This window comes from Gadus morhua, chromosome 2 (genome assembly GCF_902167405.1).
Source record: "Gadus morhua chromosome 2, gadMor3.0, whole genome shotgun sequence".
Classification (NCBI taxonomy): Eukaryota; Metazoa; Chordata; class Actinopteri; order Gadiformes; family Gadidae; genus Gadus; species Gadus morhua.
Genome location: NC_044049.1, coordinates 27,822,296 through 27,841,074, shown reverse-complemented (window position 1 = coordinate 27,841,074; position 18,779 = coordinate 27,822,296). Strand labels below are relative to the sequence as shown.

At 45.1% G+C, this 18,779-nt stretch overlaps 2 protein-coding genes across 8 annotated transcripts; one reads left to right on the top strand and one right to left on the bottom strand.

The window, feature by feature from the left end:
- Nucleotides 1-250: 250 nt before the first annotated feature.
- Nucleotides 251-9,627, bottom strand: mettl22 (methyltransferase 22, Kin17 lysine). 7 transcript variants are annotated; one of them, XM_030344632.1, is made up of 14 exons: nt 9,468-9,621; nt 8,081-8,172; nt 7,272-7,337; nt 6,634-6,778; nt 6,144-6,366; nt 5,112-5,248; nt 4,612-4,652; nt 4,288-4,432; nt 3,356-3,427; nt 3,064-3,114; nt 2,507-2,587; nt 2,318-2,420; nt 1,488-1,656; nt 251-1,076 (listed from the first exon to the last, which is right to left on the bottom strand). In XM_030344632.1, exons 4-14 carry the CDS (start codon nt 6,737-6,739, stop codon nt 921-923), a joined length of 1,284 nt encoding a protein of 427 aa, XP_030200492.1. In that variant the 5' UTR covers nt 6,740-6,778; nt 7,272-7,337; nt 8,081-8,172; nt 9,468-9,621; the 3' UTR covers nt 251-920. The 7 variants fall into 7 exon arrangements, with proteins under 7 accessions (XP_030200492.1, XP_030200501.1, XP_030200510.1 ...); XM_030344641.1 differs by lacking the exon at nt 8,081-8,172 and having other exon boundaries at nt 9,468-9,627; XM_030344650.1 differs by lacking the exons at nt 8,081-8,172; nt 9,468-9,621 and adding an exon at nt 8,795-8,840.
- A 4,611-nt stretch (nt 9,628-14,238) lies between these two features.
- itpripl2 (ITPRIP like 2) lies at nt 14,239-18,229 on the top strand. Its single transcript, XM_030347004.1, has 3 exons — nt 14,239-15,019; nt 15,412-15,643; nt 16,144-18,229. The coding sequence occupies exons 1-3, from the start codon at nt 14,787-14,789 to the stop codon at nt 17,509-17,511; spliced, it is 1,833 nt and encodes a 610-aa protein (XP_030202864.1). The 5' UTR covers nt 14,239-14,786; the 3' UTR covers nt 17,512-18,229.
- Nucleotides 18,230-18,779: the final 550 nt, after the last annotated feature.

The window sequence follows — 18,779 nt, the reverse complement described above, 5'->3', positions numbered from 1 at the left end:
AGAAGGTGACGTTTGTTTCACATTGAGGAGGTTTTTTTACTTCAAAACAAAGTAGAAACACAAGGTAGCAGTAGCACATTGAAATATCACAAATGTTGTGCCGCAACTGTATCCTGGATTGTACTCTTACTCGCATGCCGTTCTGTCCGTTACTTTTCTGTTGTGTACAGCTGCCCCCTTGTGGTGAACAATGCAAAAACGCAATTACATAATAATTACGGGGGTCTTCGTTGACAAAACAAATCTTGCATTAAAAAAGTAGTCCAATTTTATTTTTGGCACATTCAAAATGAACCCTTAACAATCTTGTTCTCTAATTATTCAAATTTATATATATAAATTGTATTATTTGGTAATACATGATCACAAGATCCCTTCCCATACAATATGCTTTTAAAAATCACACACACACACACACACACACACACACACACACACACACACACACACACACACACACACACACACACACACACACACACACACACACACACACACACACACACACACACTTCTGATTTCAAGAACCATCCTGCTCATGGGATACCTAAATTAAATCGAACACAAAAAACAATTCACATTCCTAGGATCTCAACTATTAAAACAGCCATCCTCAGATACAAAAGGGACACTTCCACAATCACAGACGAAGCTTATTCGTAATAAAGCTTCATGTTCAAACCCACTCCTTAATAAATATAGATCAAACTACCGATTTGCCTATTTTGAAACCAATAAATAACTCTCTCCCACACGTCAAACTGACTCCCAAAGAAGGAGGACCAGGATCAGGACCAGGACCAGGACCAGGGATCAGGACCAGGACCAGGGATCAGGGATCAGGGATCAGGATCAGGACCAGGACCAGGACCAGGATCAGGATCAGGATCAGGATCAGGATCAGGGATCAGGATCAGGGATCAGGGATCAGGATCAGGATCAGGACCAGGATCAGGACCAGGACCAGGACCAGGACCAGGACCAGGATCGGGGCGTGGGAGTGGGGTCGGAGCGGGAGGGTCCTCGCCCCCCCGCTGGCGCCCCCCAGTGGGGGTGGAGGTCACCTTCCACAGCTCCTAGAGACACAAACAGTAAGCTCATTTAAAGACGTCACAGACTCACAGACGAACATCTGCTCCTTGATGGGAGAGGGTGAGAGAGAGGTATGGTGTCTTAGATCAGAGGTTCAAATGGACCAATTAGAGATCAAACTGACGTGTGTATTAAGGTCTGAGTCAAAACGGACGGACGGAGACACAGACACAGACACAGACACAGACACAGACACAGACACAGACACAGACACAGACACAGACAGACAGACAGACAGACAGACAGACAGACAGACAGACAGACAGACAGACAGACAGACAGACAGACAGACAGACAGACAGACAGAGACAGAGACAGACAGACAGACAGACAGACAGACAGACAGACAGACAGACAGACAGACAGACAGACGCTGTAGGCTGCGCGAGGCTCACCAGATGCTCGATGCGTTCGTACTGCAGGCACTGAGGGAAGGAGGTGGCCAGGGGCTCCACGGTAAAGCGCCTTGGCCCGTCCCCCAGAGCCTCCAGCTGGCGCAGGCAGTGGCTGAAGTAGTCGTAGGCGTCGCAGGACACGTCCATGTGCCGCAGGGTGAAGTTCATCCTGCGGAGCGGGAGAAGAAGAAGAACACAGTAGGACGTCTCTGTGACGGCTTTCAATGTGTTCACTGCATTCAGAGTCCGCCCCGTCGACGGGAAGGGGTCGGGAGGTTAGGACTCTTTGTCAGAGATGGTCAGAAAAAAATAAATCCTTTCCAATATCGATTCCTGAACTTGAGTATCGGCCGATAGAGAGTATATACCGATACAGCAGCTAGCAGCGTAACTATTGATAGCTTGTTATTGTTGAAGGGTTTTCTTACGATGACAGCAATGTACAGTCGTATCACTTTCGCCAATTACGTTTTTTTCAGAACTAGATGATGCATTTCCGATTCTGACTTTCCACTTCAGACCATTAACGAACGCATAACATAGCGCATAACACGAAGCATAACGTAGGGGTTATGATGCTTGGGTAGTAAATGAGCTAGTCATGTGATGCTATCGGATCGGCGCATAGACTTGCATACTCGCCGATACCCGATCCCGGGAATCTCAGATACTGGTATCTGTATCGGAACAACTCTGCTTTTTGTTCTTTAGTTTCATAGGGTTTCTTTGGTTACACACCCCACTGTCTGTGTGAAAGTGATGAAACATAAGGATAGCTTTCGGAGTATAAATGACTGCACTGTGGACTGTACTATAGTGGTAGCACTTACCGTTTCTCTAGAGAGAGGTAGATAGTGCAAGGCTTGGTCATACTGTTGCACAGTCGGTACACGGTTCGGAAGAAGCCGTCTGTTAAATCGTCGTCGTAGCAAACTGTGTGTGGACGAAAATGAAAGATGGATTGATAATAGATCAATTCAGTTAAAGCAGCACTATCGAGCATTCGATCAGTGACTTACCGTCGGCGGCGATGATGACGCTGGTGTTGTCGTAGAGGTCTGCCACCTCCTCTTCAGTCCAGCTGAATTCCTCCTCCTCCTCTTCATCAGAAAACATGGCAGAAACAAGTCAGAGGTCACAAATACAAGACAACATGTTTTTCTATTCATCTCATTAGTGAAGCAGTAGATGGTGCGCCTCCAAACACAACCCTTTTTATTTTACTGCTATGGTGAAAGGAACTGGGATCTGCCCCTTTAATGGCCGTGGGGGACCCGTCATTCAACACAACTGGTGCAGATTTCACTTCAGACTGTTTCAGTGCGACACTGTGACAATGTTTCAGTCACAGTTTTTATTATTCAACAAATATTTAAACAGCCACTAATTCATAGATTTGACCTGAACATTTGTTGATGTACCTATTTTTAAATGTTGTTTTAATAATTTTGTTTATGTTGATCCATTATATTTTCTATAAATCCATTGTTTATGCCTTGGATTCCAATCTGCCTAATTTCTGCTGTAATGTGCCTTCCACCAGAAAAGCCCTTCTGCAGTGCGTGTGTGCATGTACCTGTACAAAGATCATCTTTGAGCCAGTCCAGTTGTCTGACTTTGAGCTCGCCTGTTGGGGCAGTCACAAGTCAGAAATATTCAAATCAAATATATTTGCATCGAAAGACAAGCAAATTAAACCCCAACCCAATTTAAAAATGCATTGTCACATGCAATTCTGTATCAGATGGCTTGTGACACTACTTGGAAAGTAACCTTTCCGTTAAATTGCTTTTTAAAGTATCCAATTCAAAGTAGTAGTGCCACTGCGGCCCACAATCCAATCAACGCTAATAAATCGCAAACCTCACCTTCTGCTGCTAGAAGATGTTTGTTCAATGTTGCATTTCTCTGACACATACTTAAGAGGTCCTCACCCACATCTAAAACACACAGGGATTATCTTAAAAGGCATTTTCTCTGTTAACATATGATTATTTCATGTTGACTTTCAACGGCGTGACATCATGAGGTCAGGAGCCAAGCTGCCACGGGCTGCTTTCAGACTTACATCTCAAAGCAAAACATGATGATGATGTTTTTGAATGAGTTTTCGAAAAAATACCTTAAAACGTACGACTTAAAATGGGAACCACCTCAAAACCTTTGGAGAAATTGATGGAATAAGGTCTAGCATTCAAAACCGAAACTTAGGTGGACAGCTGAGGGCTGATCGGGGCCACACACAGACTGCACACACAATTTGAATAAAGCTCAAGTGCTCAAATCGTAACAAAACATTATGTTTCCTAGCAACACCATAGATTACATGTAAAAGATTTTAGCAAAGAAGTCAAAGAAAGTAAATGCATGAATGTGGGGGAATAATTTGGTTGGAGGATAATGAACACCTTTATAATACCGTTCTTTAAGCTGAGTTTGAATTAGGAAGGAATCTATATTGTCTCTATTGCCTTCTCAGACCTTCAGAGAACATCAGCCTTCAGATTTCATTGAATCTTTGATGGAACCGACAACAGATGCATTATAAAGTTTAGAATAATCTGCCATGAGTTCTCATACCCGATACCAGATTTAAACCAACCAATGAACAAAACATGTCTTGAAACTCCTCTGCTTGTCTCAGAATGTATTTTAGACTATGCTATAAGATATAATAATAATGTATGTGCAGCCCACTTTATAAGATGGATAACATGGCTGTCAAGTGAGGAGACATAAAAAGGTGATGGCAGTGGAAATTTAGGCAATAACAGAGTTTGCACTGGTTTCTGTTTTGTACCTGTGCTGTAAACCCTTTTGGCAGCGGTGGCCATGATGATACTGGTCAGGCCGGTTCCCGCCCCCAGCTCTAACACAGTGGCGTTCCGGAACACAGACGCATGGGAGTAGATGTAGTCCGCCAAGAGGAAGGCCCCGCGCCACACCTAGCAACAAAGCCAGACCGTTAAGGTCTGAGGCGTAGCACCGGCAGCTTGGTAAAGGATGCGCGCCAGGCGGGTGATCCTTGATGTCAAAGTCATTTAGAATGAATCATCATGTTCATCGTCGTAATGATAATAATGGGTGATAATCAAAGCAGAAAGACCTGAGGGAACGGACTGACCTGTTTGCCAACGTCTTGGAGGCTGGTTGCCATGGTGTGCTCTGCCAACAGATCAAAGTGTTAGTGTACTATAGTGTACAACCGCAGGCAGGGAGACTACATATAATGGCATCAAACTTAGGGAGAAAAATGAAATGCAAGTTAGAGGTTCCATATTTCTTTAGGTATTCACAGTGCCACAGGGGCTTGACATTTAGGGGAACATTGGACTAATTGCTAAGCCAAGTGCTAATGTGCTTCAGAAGGTGGCAGGAACTGGAAACCTGCCATGCACATAGAGGACACCTCCCTTAACATGTTTAGAACGGTTCGTGTTGATTTTCTCCTTCCATGACATCACAGTGTCAACTACAGTGATTGCTCTTAAGCGTAAAGCGTTCATCTACTATTAAACCAGTGTGTCTGTCCAGTTTATATCAGTGCAAATACAAAAAGGACCCAACCTTGTCAAAAGGGTCAGCAGTTTTGTTTTGAAGCTGCAGCTACAAACGAGCGCTCACCGATCCTGATGACGTCGGGCTGATCGCCGTCCTCCCCCTCCTCGTCGCCGGCGTCCTCCGGGGCGGCCGAGGACTGCCGGAGGATGACGGGGTAGACCTCCGCCCGCCGGTGGCCCTCAGAGGGGCCGGCCTTCGGCCTGCGGGACAGCGGGGGACACCTTTTAATACTCAGGTTCATGATCCTTGGCACAATTATACCAAAATGAACTTTAATTCCCTATTTGTTATACTTGAGATACCGAGTGCGATAGCGTAGTGAGGGATTGTAACAGACACAGATCCTTCCCGCCATACACTGATAGTTGAATGGCTGCCGTTGGGACAGAATGCAATCTCTGTCGTCATTATCAAACAAAAGGCAGTGACCACGTCAGCGACCAAAGCAAGAGCCTCATGAGAGACTGGACTTTCCGTTCATCGTTTTTACACGGCATTTCAGGGGCCCCCCTATTCGGCCCCGGGAGAAGCAATAGGCTTATAGAAGAGGTTTTCTTATTTTTTATAAGATGTATTGGTGATTTAGCAGACAGTTTGACCGACTTTATTAAACATAACAGGGCTTTGGTTTTATAATATGAAATGGGGCAATAGTAGACGGGGTAGCCCCGCCCATTCTGCCGGCGGATTGGGTCCGCCCTGCAGAAGGCTCTGGAGAAGAGCAATACACTTCTTTCTGCTTCCGATACGTTTTTGCGGGAGCCAATCACCCAGCTGGCTTTTCCCCTTGGCGCGCTATTGGCTGGTTTAACACAATGACGACAGGGAAGCGACGGCAAGCAGCCAATCGCGTACAGAGTCAGTTGAACTAGGCCCGTTGATCACGCCTCTTGTGCTGAGGAAAACGACAGGAGCTTCCCCAGACCCACGTGCAATATACGATTGAGCTCGGTCTAGCAATAGCCAGACTGTGGCAATAGCCTTTTAGCACCAAATATAACACTGAATAAGTTATTGATAGATTAAACCTCTGATAAAATAATAGTATTGCAACGTAGGCCTAGGATAATACGTTTGTTTTCCACTCGTTGTTACCTGCGCGATACCTTAAGGTCCCCATCGTCATCTAGGTCTGGCTCGTCTTCAGCTTCTTCCTCATCAGCCTCCCCGCTTGCTCCAGCCTCATCCTCCTCCTCCTTCTCCTCTTCCTCTTCAGGTACAGAGCCAACATCGTCTTCTTCCTTTTCACTGGCAGAACCCCGCTCCCAGGTGTCCGCTGCCTCGCCTCTCCATAGGATCTTGAATTTAGTGGTGAACACTGGACACCCAGAAAGGACACATCAAACCACTGGAGTGAGAGCGTTGGTTTTTATCAATTGTATGAAGATTTGCTAAATGTGGCAACGGCTCGCGCTAAACCGGAGCTAAGAAACTGGTGGCATTTCTAGATTTCATTTTTTAATGCATTACTAAATGTATTTATGTGTATGTATATATACACACACACACACACATATATCTACATATATATACACACTCACACACATACATACCACACGCGCACATACATTGGGCCCATCCATACCTGGCTGTCCTACGCGGTTGAGGCGGGCCATAAGGTGCCTGGTGTTGGGCAGTAGGAGGTGGATATCCGACAGCACTGTGTCATGGTGGAACACAATCCGGTCCATGGCCAACACATGGCACTGGCCAAAATAGGCTTTCAAAACCTGTAAAAAATCAGGCCAAAATTGTTATATCCACATAAAAAAAATTGCATTGTTCTCCATGGCATTCGTTAATGGAAAGTTTAGAGATTAGTCCACAGATTTAATTGTTTTGATTTACATTAGAAATGATGGCCTGTTGATATCCATGAAACCTTCCAAACGATCTTTGTTTTGTGACAAGCTGTGCCGGACCGACTTACGTTTGACTCCCGAATAGACTGGGTGAAACATGCGTGGAGTTATTTTTAGTGCAACGAGCATGTGCAGTGGCCTCCCAAAGGGCCTTGAGACCAGCCCGGGTCTGTTGGACAGCCGTATGAGCAATGCACCCGATATATACACAGAGTATATGTATATTGGTTAGGTATGCAAGCTTTACAATATATATTTTGCGAATACGCTATTAAATGGGTCTCAAAAGCTGTACAATATGTGAGTAATGTAGTTAGTCACATAAATAAACAAATGTATAACATGTAGGCAATATACATACCTAATTTCAAGGGTTTGTCTTTGTCATGTGAATCAGCGAAGTCTACAGGTGCGTTGGCTACAGCTTCTGTTAGAAAGTAGAATCACAAGCATGAGCCTGGAGTCTGCAAAGGGAAACTGATGATATACTGAAAAACTGAGAAGTTAATAAGTTAATTTTTAAACTGTTTTGGCAAGGTTGTACACAAGGAAGGCTGTTCGGCCAGTTACAAGTTCGGAGCTCCTTGTTTCCCTTACCGTGTACCCTACTCTAAGCAATGCACAGATGGAGCTAGAATTATTGAATTAAAATACACTTTTCCTACCTTTTGTTTTTATTATAATATATATAAATCATAAATATGCTATAATACACAATATTTGAAGCATGCAATAGCTTCAGATCACTATATATTGAAGGATACATATTGTACATTTTAAGTTGTGTGTGTTAAAGGGGCCAGACGCAACACATGTTCTATTCCAAATCATAAAATGATTGCTATATATAATAGAAGTACCATTTTTCCCTAAAATGGCTTCATTTCAAGACATTTTTCCTACAGTGGTTCCCCCACCCATCACAAGAAATATGCACAACTGGGCATAATGCATACATAAAGGCTAGTCAAAGTGTGTTTCCAATAGGCTTCATCATAAAAAAAACAACCCTTCCCAACACATAAATTAATAGTTTAGCTATAACTACATATTATGTGGTACCTGTTACAATAATTTGCTGTGTAACAGGTACACTAGAGCAAATAAGCGTCAACTTCCTTGTGACAATGTGGCCCAGAATATGCAAGCAAGCAGGAACAATTCACTAACCACTGCCTCCAAAGCACCATGATTCAGAAACTATCAGATGCGGAGATGGCCACGTGTGTGACCTCTCTCTCAAGCTATTGGAAACAGAAACTCTGGGAACAGAGAAAGTTGAACAAAATCCTCGTTATGCCAGACCACACACCTTCTTCACCCAACAAAAAATGCAAGCCTGTTATATAAATAAGATTGCAGTTTGACATTTTTCTGCATGCACTTTTCAGACGATCCCTAAACATCCTCAGAAAAACGCATCATAGCATGATATTCAAGCCATTTGTAATATAATCAAAATAGATCATGATACACAGCGAACTATAGATCAACCAATGTCCATTCTATACAGGAAGAATACTCTTGAAGAAATTGGTCCTACTTGCAAGATGTTGTGTTCTGCGAAGGGGGGAAGGAGATGTCGATTATCAAACTTAAATCACAGCGGTACTAAACTGAGGAAACCACCAGGGATGCGATTTTGATGCATATGTATTCAAGGGAGGGGGGGGGGGGGGGGGGTAAAAAGCTTTATTAGGCTTTATTTACCAACAAAGTGGTCGGATTTCCATGCTCTTCATCCCATTATATTGAATGTTTGAATGAACGAAAGTGTCGTCCAGATAAACAACATCCTCGTATAGTACATGTATGCATGTATGGATGTATGGATGTAATATGCACACGGAGTCGAGTCAAAACATAGTAATTAAACGTACCTACTCAAAAGTTCATTCAAAACGCGAACGAGACTGTTGTGCATCACATTATTGTGTCCTGACAACAAAGGGGAAACTAGCGTCGAAACTAGTTCCTACTCATGTAGGTACATATGTCATAAGAAAGAGAAACATCAATATATCGCTGTTGGTACGGTAAGGATGTTCAGCGAAAAAGTGCCAAGCACTTACAGTTGATAGGTTCACCCATTCCCCGTATTCCCAAACACACAAAGGTGGGTAAGATGCAACACGATGCAAGTACTATTCCATGCCATGACCTGATTCTATAATATGTCCATGGCCATGACGTACAAACAGACATGCAATAAGTTTGTAAAAGGACTGATTTTCGCGTAGAGTAAGGGGAACTCTGCTGGTGCCCCCAGTGCAGGGGGCAAGAAGGGAGGCTATGAAGAATCCAGGTGAACTCTGAACAGGTAAAAAAAAATATTGGTTTGTATATAATTAAATATTGAATAGGCTACCCTGCTTTGGAGCTCATGTACAAATAGTTTTAGTTGTAACAGCCCTAGAACTAAAAACGGCTGCTGCGCTAGATAATCTATTTGCAGTGTCACCCTGCAAAACACTCCCACCCATAATCAGCTGTTCAGGCAAGTGCCCTGGCTTAAGGTAATAGCAAGATATAAAAGCAATAGATCAATTTAAATTACCTTATTTTCTTGTCTCTGTCTCTCTGTAAATACTAGTTTGTAGTTAAAAAATAAGGGATAAAGAGAAAGAGAGCGAGGAAGGGGAATGAGAGAGGGACAGGAGGGCAGAAACCGAAGGATTAGAGAGAGAGAGGGAGAGAGATTACTGTCTTGCCAGTGGCGTTAATAGTTGACCCAGTGCAACAATGTTTATGCCCCCCCCGCCCCCCCAAAGCTTCAGCCATGACCACCTGTTGGTGAAGCCCTGGCTAGAGCGACTTCGGTTTCCGGGCCAGTCTCTGAGTTATCTCCCTCCATGTGTTCTGCTGAACCATAGTGGGACTGGGTCCGAGATTAGGATATCAGTGGCTGGTTCATCTCCTCGTATTTGCGAGGTCCCGTTTGACAGTTGTATTTAATGAGAAGGTTATTAGGGATTAAATATTAATGACTTTTAGACTTCTGAGAAAAGGCCATTCAATTCCCGCCCTCATGTCTCCAATATGGATCATTTCTGCCTCTTTCTATCCCTAAACTACACAATAGTGCCAAACATGTTGGCTCATTTGGCTATCTTCCCAGCTGCTTTACTCTGCCCTGATCCGTGCTCTCCCACCCACAGGTGCAATCGGGGAGTTCTTGGAGGATAAGATGCCTCCTATCAAATTAGCAGAAGAGGGCGCCACTGGTAAATCTGGCAATTTCTGGCACACTGAGAATATCTGTCCATGTCCTCTAAATTCTCCTCTGGGTTTGTGTAAAGTAACCTCACCACCATCACAGTGTCCTAGTCAATCACTGTCAATTTGATTGACTGTCAATCTGTCATGGTCAATCAATCATTTCAGGGTTGTTCAGAATATTGTGTTCATATTACATGTCCATGTATTGAATACTGGATATATGCGTGCATGTTACAGATGATGAAATAATAGCTATAGATTGTAAGCGCATGGATATAAACGGGGGGTTCAAATTTTGGTTAATTCTTAAACAGTTAACTAACTAGCACCACATACAATCACTGAACAAAGACTATGAATAAGCGGCACATTTCTTCTTCCTTAAAATGTTTGATAACTTTTTCGCAAGATATTCTGCGACCGTTGTATGAGGCCAGCCTGCACTCGTCCACCATTTATTTCCAAAACCCTTGAGTGTGCAGCCTTCTCCCAACTGCACATCTCGCACAAAACGAGCATCTGGACCTCACCAGTCTCGACTCAAGGCAGGCCACTCGGCTGAGTCTGCCCTTCTTGACGTCACGGAGAAACGTCACACTGCTACGACAGACCCCCCCTCCTCCTCTGTCGTTCTGCTGGACCTTTCAGCATTCCCCTTGTTCCTCACTATCGGTGTCCCTCTGGCGCCCAAATGCAAAACTTCTCAATGGCAGAGAGGGAGGGTTATTTATGGGTTCTTTATTTTCAAAATCATTCTCTCTTCTGCTCTCTTTCTAACTCTAAAAATATTGCCTACAGCAGCGTCTATATCCTTTTTCCTTTGGATATTATATTGCACATGATATATTTTTGTATGAGTCAATTGTTTGACTGAGAGAATTTGATTAGACCAGCAACCTTGATTTCACTTTTCCTATTTTAGGGCACAGACCATTTGTGTTCCTCTTTCCCGGGAGCACATGCCTCTCCATAAGCTATTTCTGGGGGAATCCCAGCAGTTGAGCAGCCAGGAGACCATCCTGTTCACATGACCTCACATTCTGTTACACTAAATGGATCAGTCTGGACCTCTAGCCACACATATTGATTTCCATAAATGACGACGTAATTGGGATCAATCAGGGGATGACGTAAACAGAAAAAACAGGGAGGGTGTCGTAGTGATGAGGTAAAATACAGGCCGTTACTGGTAAAACCGTGTCCGAAGCCATGGTCCGAAGCAATGAGAGGTAAGGGTGATGCACCAGCAGAGTTTCATGCTGGAAAAGGGGGTCACTGTGTCCAGTGACCCGCTCACATTGATTGCGTGTGGTTTTCAGACACACTGATTGGCTGAAGAAGTTTGTTTGTCGAGGCAAGGGCTCCCGCCCGGCCCAGACTGATCTGTGTAGGGAGACAGACTGTGAAGCCAGGCGATCAGGATGCTCTCCAGGATAGTTATTTACTGGGTTTCTGCACAGTTAATTACTGTGAATATAGTACGTAACGGATTGTGAAAAGGTTTAAAAACAGAGTAATACAATTGAAACCGTAGTAATCACAGGAATAAATTCACTAATGTAGAAAATGACTACTGTACACATTCACAGTAACCATTACACAACTGTAGAAACTCATCGTAACCTTAATACCACTGTAGGAACAGTTAAAAGCGTACTACTGCAGAAACAATTATGTTACTACAAACCAAAAATGCTGGGGTATATTAATAACCCAGATTATGAGTTCAGGCTGCTGGGTTATAGGTTGTGCTGGTTTGACCCCCCGTCTCTATGGAGACAGTAACCTGAAGCTCCTGACCTCCAACCCTGAGTTCTCAAACAGTAAGAGGGTAAAAACACCAACATAACACAGAAAACAGCATTTGAGGTATCCAGCCGCCTTCTGGGTCACATATTGCCACCCACAGGTGTATACTATGTACACAAACAAATTCTATCAGCTTCGGTACACATTGGACAAAACTCTGGAGATCCACAAATGAGCATAGTCTAGTTTGTGTTCAAGGTTCTGTTCTGAATTATAGTGTTGATTCTAAAACACAAGTAAAGAATATTTGGGGATCGTGTTTGCGGTGATGTTTGTGAATGATAGCTGGTCGAAGCAGGTTCGTCTGGCCGAGTCTGATTGGCTCTGGAGCTAGGTGAGGCTACACACCTGTTGCACATTGAGTCATAAGTGTTGACACGTTAAACCAGCCATCTCCACACACACTCGGGAGATCTCCCGGATGGCAGTGGAGCTCCTTGCCATGTTCATTATCAAACTTTGGCATTGGACCTTTCCTACCCTGACCAGTGTGGCAAAGGTCCACGCTCAACTCCTCCTAGGTAGCTTTCTGGGTTCCTACAAACATAGGAATCAGCTTTATTGCAAAGGTGCTCCACTGCCATACTGGAGGTTTCCTGAGTGTGTATGGAACTGGCTGGTCTAACCTGTGCACACTGATTACTCAACGTGCAACTGGTGTGCAGCCCAGGAGTCCGCCAGGTGAGGCTGCTTCAACCAGCCATCTGTATTCTATGTACGTATGACAAACCTTTTTTTAATTCACATGTCAAATTCTGTTATAAAGTGAGTATGGATTAATTGGACAAGACACAAGTAAACAATGTGCATGCATGTACATTGAAATATGTGTGGATATCATTTTAATAGGCACAAGTGCCAAATATTTGTGTTTCAGGGTTAACGCAATCTGAATTGTCTGGGTTACAAATTATAAAGTCCCATAAAAACATCCATAATACATTGTCCTCAAGTGATTCCTGCTTTGAGTTTGACGGTGTGTTGTGGCTGGTAATGGTTTGTCTTCTTATGACTACCGGAGCTCATGGTACTGAACAATTATAAATAGTAATACATTTTATTATGTCATAATGTTTGTTTATATTTACATTGTAGATTTCTCACCCACTCTCTCTTATCTCTTTGGGAATCAGAATGACTTTTTTGATTGTGTGGCAGATTAATAATCACGAAGATTAATGATGAATGCATACACATTGAAAGCTAGAGACACTTTATGTCGGGTATACAATATGTATATATAATTAGATATATATTAAAACGGATTTAGTCAACCATTTAGGAAACCGAAGCTCTCTCCCTGGTCACTTTAGTGTGCCAAGCTTTACATTTACGTACAGTGAGAGCGTGAGAGGGATAAACAAACGAAGATGAGGTAAACAGAGACGGGTTAGATACCAGTAATGGACTGGTCTCCTGCCCCTGTCCGTCCCTTAGATACCAGTAATGGACTGGTCTCCTGCCCCTGTCCGTCCCTTAGATACCAGTAATGGACTAGTCTCCTGCCCCTTCTCGTCCCTTAGATACCAGTAATTGACTGGTCTCCTGCCCCTTCTTCATCCTGTTCGTCCCATGGTCTAAAAGAGACTCGACAACCGTCTATTTTTATACTGCAAAGTGTTTGCCACATTCTTAAGATCCAAACTTAAATACAATTCCCTGACTTCCCTGATAATAACACACACACACAATCACACACGCACGCACGCGCACGCACACGCACACTCACGGGTATATATATATACCACATACGAGAATGTGTACTTAATGTGACCAATAATTGAAGTATGCAATGTGCCCATGTTGAAAAACTTTTAAACTGTCTGAACTAAAATCGGTCTGCTATTTCAATAAAGGAAGTAGTCATACAAGATATAGTAAAGTGTGGACCAAATAAAACCAACTGGTAAGCTTGAAAGACTAGTTCCTCTGTTATGGAAGAGTTTGCCTCCGGCATGTCGTTTGTAAAGCTGTGTTTTTGGACAACTAAAATGCCTGTAAGGGTCTGTCTTCTGAACATGTGATGGTTAAGCCAATAAGTGAACACGCATACACATAGAATACGTCGCACAAAAAGTTTTCCAAACCTATTAAAGCTTTGACGCATCAGTAAAGTTATTTTTCTGAGCAATTTGAATGAGTCAAACCAAAAAAAAAGACCGAAAGCTGACCAGCCCCCTGCTTACTCCCTGGGGTGCAGTTCACTGGGTCTGGACAAAATGTTTGTGGCGCAAAAGTTGATGCTTGAATTCCCACTCCCTCTGTTTCCCTTAAAGAAGAAAAGGGGAGGAGAGTTGGAGAGAGAGCGCGCTGCCTCCTTCTGCTCTCTTCCTCCGATGTTGAAATTCCTCTCTCATGAGGAACTTCCTGGTTGGTAACCGGCAGCAGTATGGAGATCACAGAGATGTCATTTGTCAGAGAGAGAGAGGAGGAGAGAGGGAGGGTTGGAAAGGCAGCGGTTCGAAGAAGATTTGAGTGAACGAGGAAGGAACTGTCGACCCAAATGAGAGAAAGACAGGAAGGAGACAGTTAAAGCAACCTTGAGTGAGTCTGTAAATGTATAATCATCTGTTTGTAGCCTGATAAGATATGATTTAGGCGTCTTGATGAGAGAAAAGTACACAGGCGTTTGAGGAAGCTAAACAAGAACAGCGTCTCTAGACAGCACAGCACATCATTGTAGTGAATCATTTTTTCGTGTGCATTAACATGAGTTTAACTTAACTTAAGTCTTCCATACCAAACGCCCAACCCTAGCAAAATGAACAAAACCAACTTCACTTGAAAACAGACCAGAGTCAAAGATGAGGCAGGAAGGGGAAGAGGAGAGACAACAAGCTCGGGTAGGATGATACGCGTTTACACATGCAATCTGCGGGTCTTCTGGCCTGTTCTCCTCTGTTTGGTGGCCATCGCGGTGGTCCTTCACCACTATACACAAACACTGAACTCGGAGCAGAAGTCAGACGTTTCCAGAGACCCACCAGGAGGGGACGGCTGCTGGGATGAAGCAAGCTATTCCATTCTTTTTCTGCTCTTCAAGCTTGTTCTGGCCGGCGCGCTGTGTTTCCTCAGCCTCAGGTAGCTACAAACTTTGAATGAACCCCCACAACGTGTTTGCTTATCCTCCTGCATGTCATTGAAAACAAACAGATTCAAGGTTTTCATTGGAAGAGTCGCAAACTCTTAAGGAGGCTGCTTTGAAATGTTGACTTTTAAGGAGCACCACATTGATTAATCTTTAAGTGAGGATGTTCCCATTTAACCTCAGTCTGGTTCTTCATCCAGAAAGTTATTCAGTACGGGTATCCTCATCAAGTGATGAATGATCTGGCATGATAACTGTGTGCATGGCAAAGTTAAATACCCGCTGTTAAAGTGCAAGTCAATTTAATTCAAACTATCACAAAGCATTTCGGCTCTAACTTGGCATAGTATGGAAACACATATTCATTCTTCTTTTCCACTTCCAGGTTCTGTTGCTCCCCCCAGCCGAGAAGGGCAGGAAAAGGTGCTCGCCTCACGGACACATTACCTCGGCAGCAGCTTCTGGACGACTTCTATAACCGATATGTGCGGCTCTCGCCTCACATGGTGGGCCACAGCAAAGCCAACGTAGCCAAGGTGGTGGGAGACCTGATCAGAGCCGGCCGCACCTCCACAACCCCTGAGTCGGGCCTTTCTCTCCGGGGCGACTTCTTGCAGGTGATTCCTTATTTTGCGTTAAGGCTGTAGGGCTTGTACGGCAGAATGCATCATGGGATTTTCTGTAAGCGATACTCTGCCACTTTGTGAGGACTTGAGAGAGTCGTAGTGATTTAGAATCCTAATTAACTGCAATATACCGTAAGGGAGCTGAATGAAAACTTGGTTTTGCAACTTCTTGCAGGTTATTACTAAACAATGACCAAAACTTTGTCACTGCCCTTAACCCTCCTATGCTCCTATACTTGTGAGGTCACGATGTACAAGCAAGCGCTAAAGCAATGTGGTGCCAAAACACTAAGATATCTGCATACCAAAGCAGATGCAAAGCTGTAGGTTTGAGACAGGGTTTAACAAGAATAAAGGTGATTTTTCGATTGTGGATCAACCTATGATTTACAACTTCTCCTTCTTATGACCACACTGTACATGATCTTGCTTAATAATGTTGAAAATAAGTCGATCCTCCGTCTAACCACTGACCCAACCTCTACCGCCAGGTGGGTAGCACCTATGAGGAGCACAAGACCGGCTCTCCGGACTGCTTTGACATCCTCGTCCCACTGAGGGTCCCCAGCGGACTGAAGCCCCAGCCCAGGATCGTCTGGGGGCCGGGGGGGGGAAACGGGGCGGAGACATGGAAGGACCAGAGAGAGACGGATGTGGGTAAGGGTGAGGAGGAAACCAAAGCAGAAGTGAAACACGCATGTTCAGTCCAGAGGAAGAAAAATGACAAGCAGAAAAAACACAAGAGGCCCAAGAGCGGGCAAGAGATACGAGGGAGTGATCAGGAGAAGACTGCCCTCAAGAGAGAGTACGAAGACAAGCACAGGGACGAGGGGGACGTGTTGAATACTATTGAGGAGGACACCTGCGGTCCCGTTCCCAAAGGCTGCATGGAAGTGCCCCTACATGAAGAATGGCTGCGCAGACACCCAGCCTTTGCCAGCACCTTCCTGCGGCCTTGCCCCCAGGAATCCCCGTCTGGTCGAGGTGAGAAGGGGAGCAGAGTCTACATGATCCTATCGGCCTCGGTCCTCCGCTGGTTCCTTCACACGATGCAGCACTGCCTGGCCTCCGTGCGCTACTCCCACGAGCAGCACTGCAGACTCAGCCTCACGCCGTCCGACCAGTGCGTGCAGCTGCACCTCACCCAGCAGCCCGACTACATCTGCTGCCACATCTCCACCGTGGTGCGCATGATCCCCGTCTTCCTCCTCGGCAACGGCGTCTACCTCGCCCCGACGGACGCCGCCGCGACGCTCCCGGGGCAGCGCGGTCAGCGGGGGGACCTGTGGACGGTCTTCTTCCCCCAGCACGAGCAGAGGCTGCTGGGGTGGAAGAGGACTCAGCTCCCCCGAGGCTCCTGCCATCTCAAGTGCCTGCAGCTGGTCAAGGCGGTCCGGGACCTGGGCGGCCAGGCCCTGGACGGCCCGGGGGCGGAGGCCTGGAGGGCGGTGCTCTCCTCCTACGTGCTGAAGACCGCCTGGATGCGTCTGCTGATGGGGATCCCCGCCGAGGCTTGGGAGGAGCGCCACCTGGTGGCCCGCGTGGAGGAACTGGTCCGGAGCCTCGGCGCCGCCCTGGAGAGGCGGTCCATCGCTCATCTGTTCCTGGGAGGCGACGGCGCCGACAGCCTGCCGCCAGAACCCGTGGTGTTCTCCAAACCGGCCAAGGAGACGGCGGAAGGGGCTCCGAGGGCGACCGGGGGGAACCTCTGGGCGGGGATCCCCGCCGCGCAGTTAGGCATGGTGTCGGGGCGTCTGGCGTACACGTGGACACACCTCCACCGGCTGATCCGCCTCACTCGCCCGCCGGGGAGGTTCGCCGAGCTCGGAGCGCCGGGACACAGACACGTCTGGAAGTGACCGAGAACAAAGACAGTGATGTCATATACACGATTCATGTACACATGTATCCATAAGTATTGTTATATCATCAGATTGGCATCATTATGCATGTAGTGACTCATGGGTTGACGATGCACACGTGTGCCCCTCAGGGCATGCTGCGGGTTGCTATGAGGACAGTGATGTCATGGTAGTGTCCGCTTCCCCAGTGGACTCCTGCGACACACACACGCACAGCTCCATGTGGAGATCTATGTGTCTGTTGTCTCTGCACTACGGTGCTCTTCAGAACATGGCGTTACCTTCACAGTATGTGTCACAGCTCATGTCCAGGGATACAGAGATACTATACCATCAGACAGTGATAAGGTTATCGGTTTGCTCTTCGGGGACAGCCTACACAAAACCGTACACATGTAAAACGTATTAACTTAGACACATACGTACGTTCATCAATAGGCACAAATCTCATTCAAATGTACCAACAGGGACACATTGAATCATGACTTTACACTATGACACGCAAGGCATGCTAAACATTAGTGGACGAATCGTAAATATAAACGTATTGTTTGTGATATTAATAATACAATTGCTTCTAGTCCAAGATTTATATTGTATATGTAAATTCCGTGCATGATTTTTCTGTTGCTGTTTTTTATATTATTTAAAAAGATGTGTTTAGACTTTTACATGGCTTTTCTCAGCTAAGAATAAAAGCATACTGGTTATGGTATATTTGGCTAATCTGAAAATCTGTGTCATGATCTAGGTATCAATAGTTCCAGGACGAGTTACGCAGAGAACTGGGTGCTCAAAAGTTATTTAAATAACTTTTTTATCCATGGTTCTTCAAATAACCAAGATAAGGTTCAAAAACATTTATCCCTTCAAAGAGGCAAGAACTACAAGGGGACCAGAATCAGTTAAACGTCTGTCTGTTTACCAGAACGTTGTACTAATGATGCTTACAGAGATGACCTGGACCAGGGAGGGGAGCAGGGTTCATATACACTGGTCCTGACAATCAAACAATCGACCCACATTGTACATCGTAAGGGTTTTTAAAGCATGTACAATATAGATACAGCATGACAGTGTCTCATCAACACATCAGCTGAGGACTGTAAGGAAGCACATGACTCCTTTTGTGGTTCCTCAGCCCTAACACACACACACACACACACACACACACACACACACACACACACACACACACACACACACACACGCACACACACACACACACACACACGCACACACGCACGCACAAAAAAATGCACGCA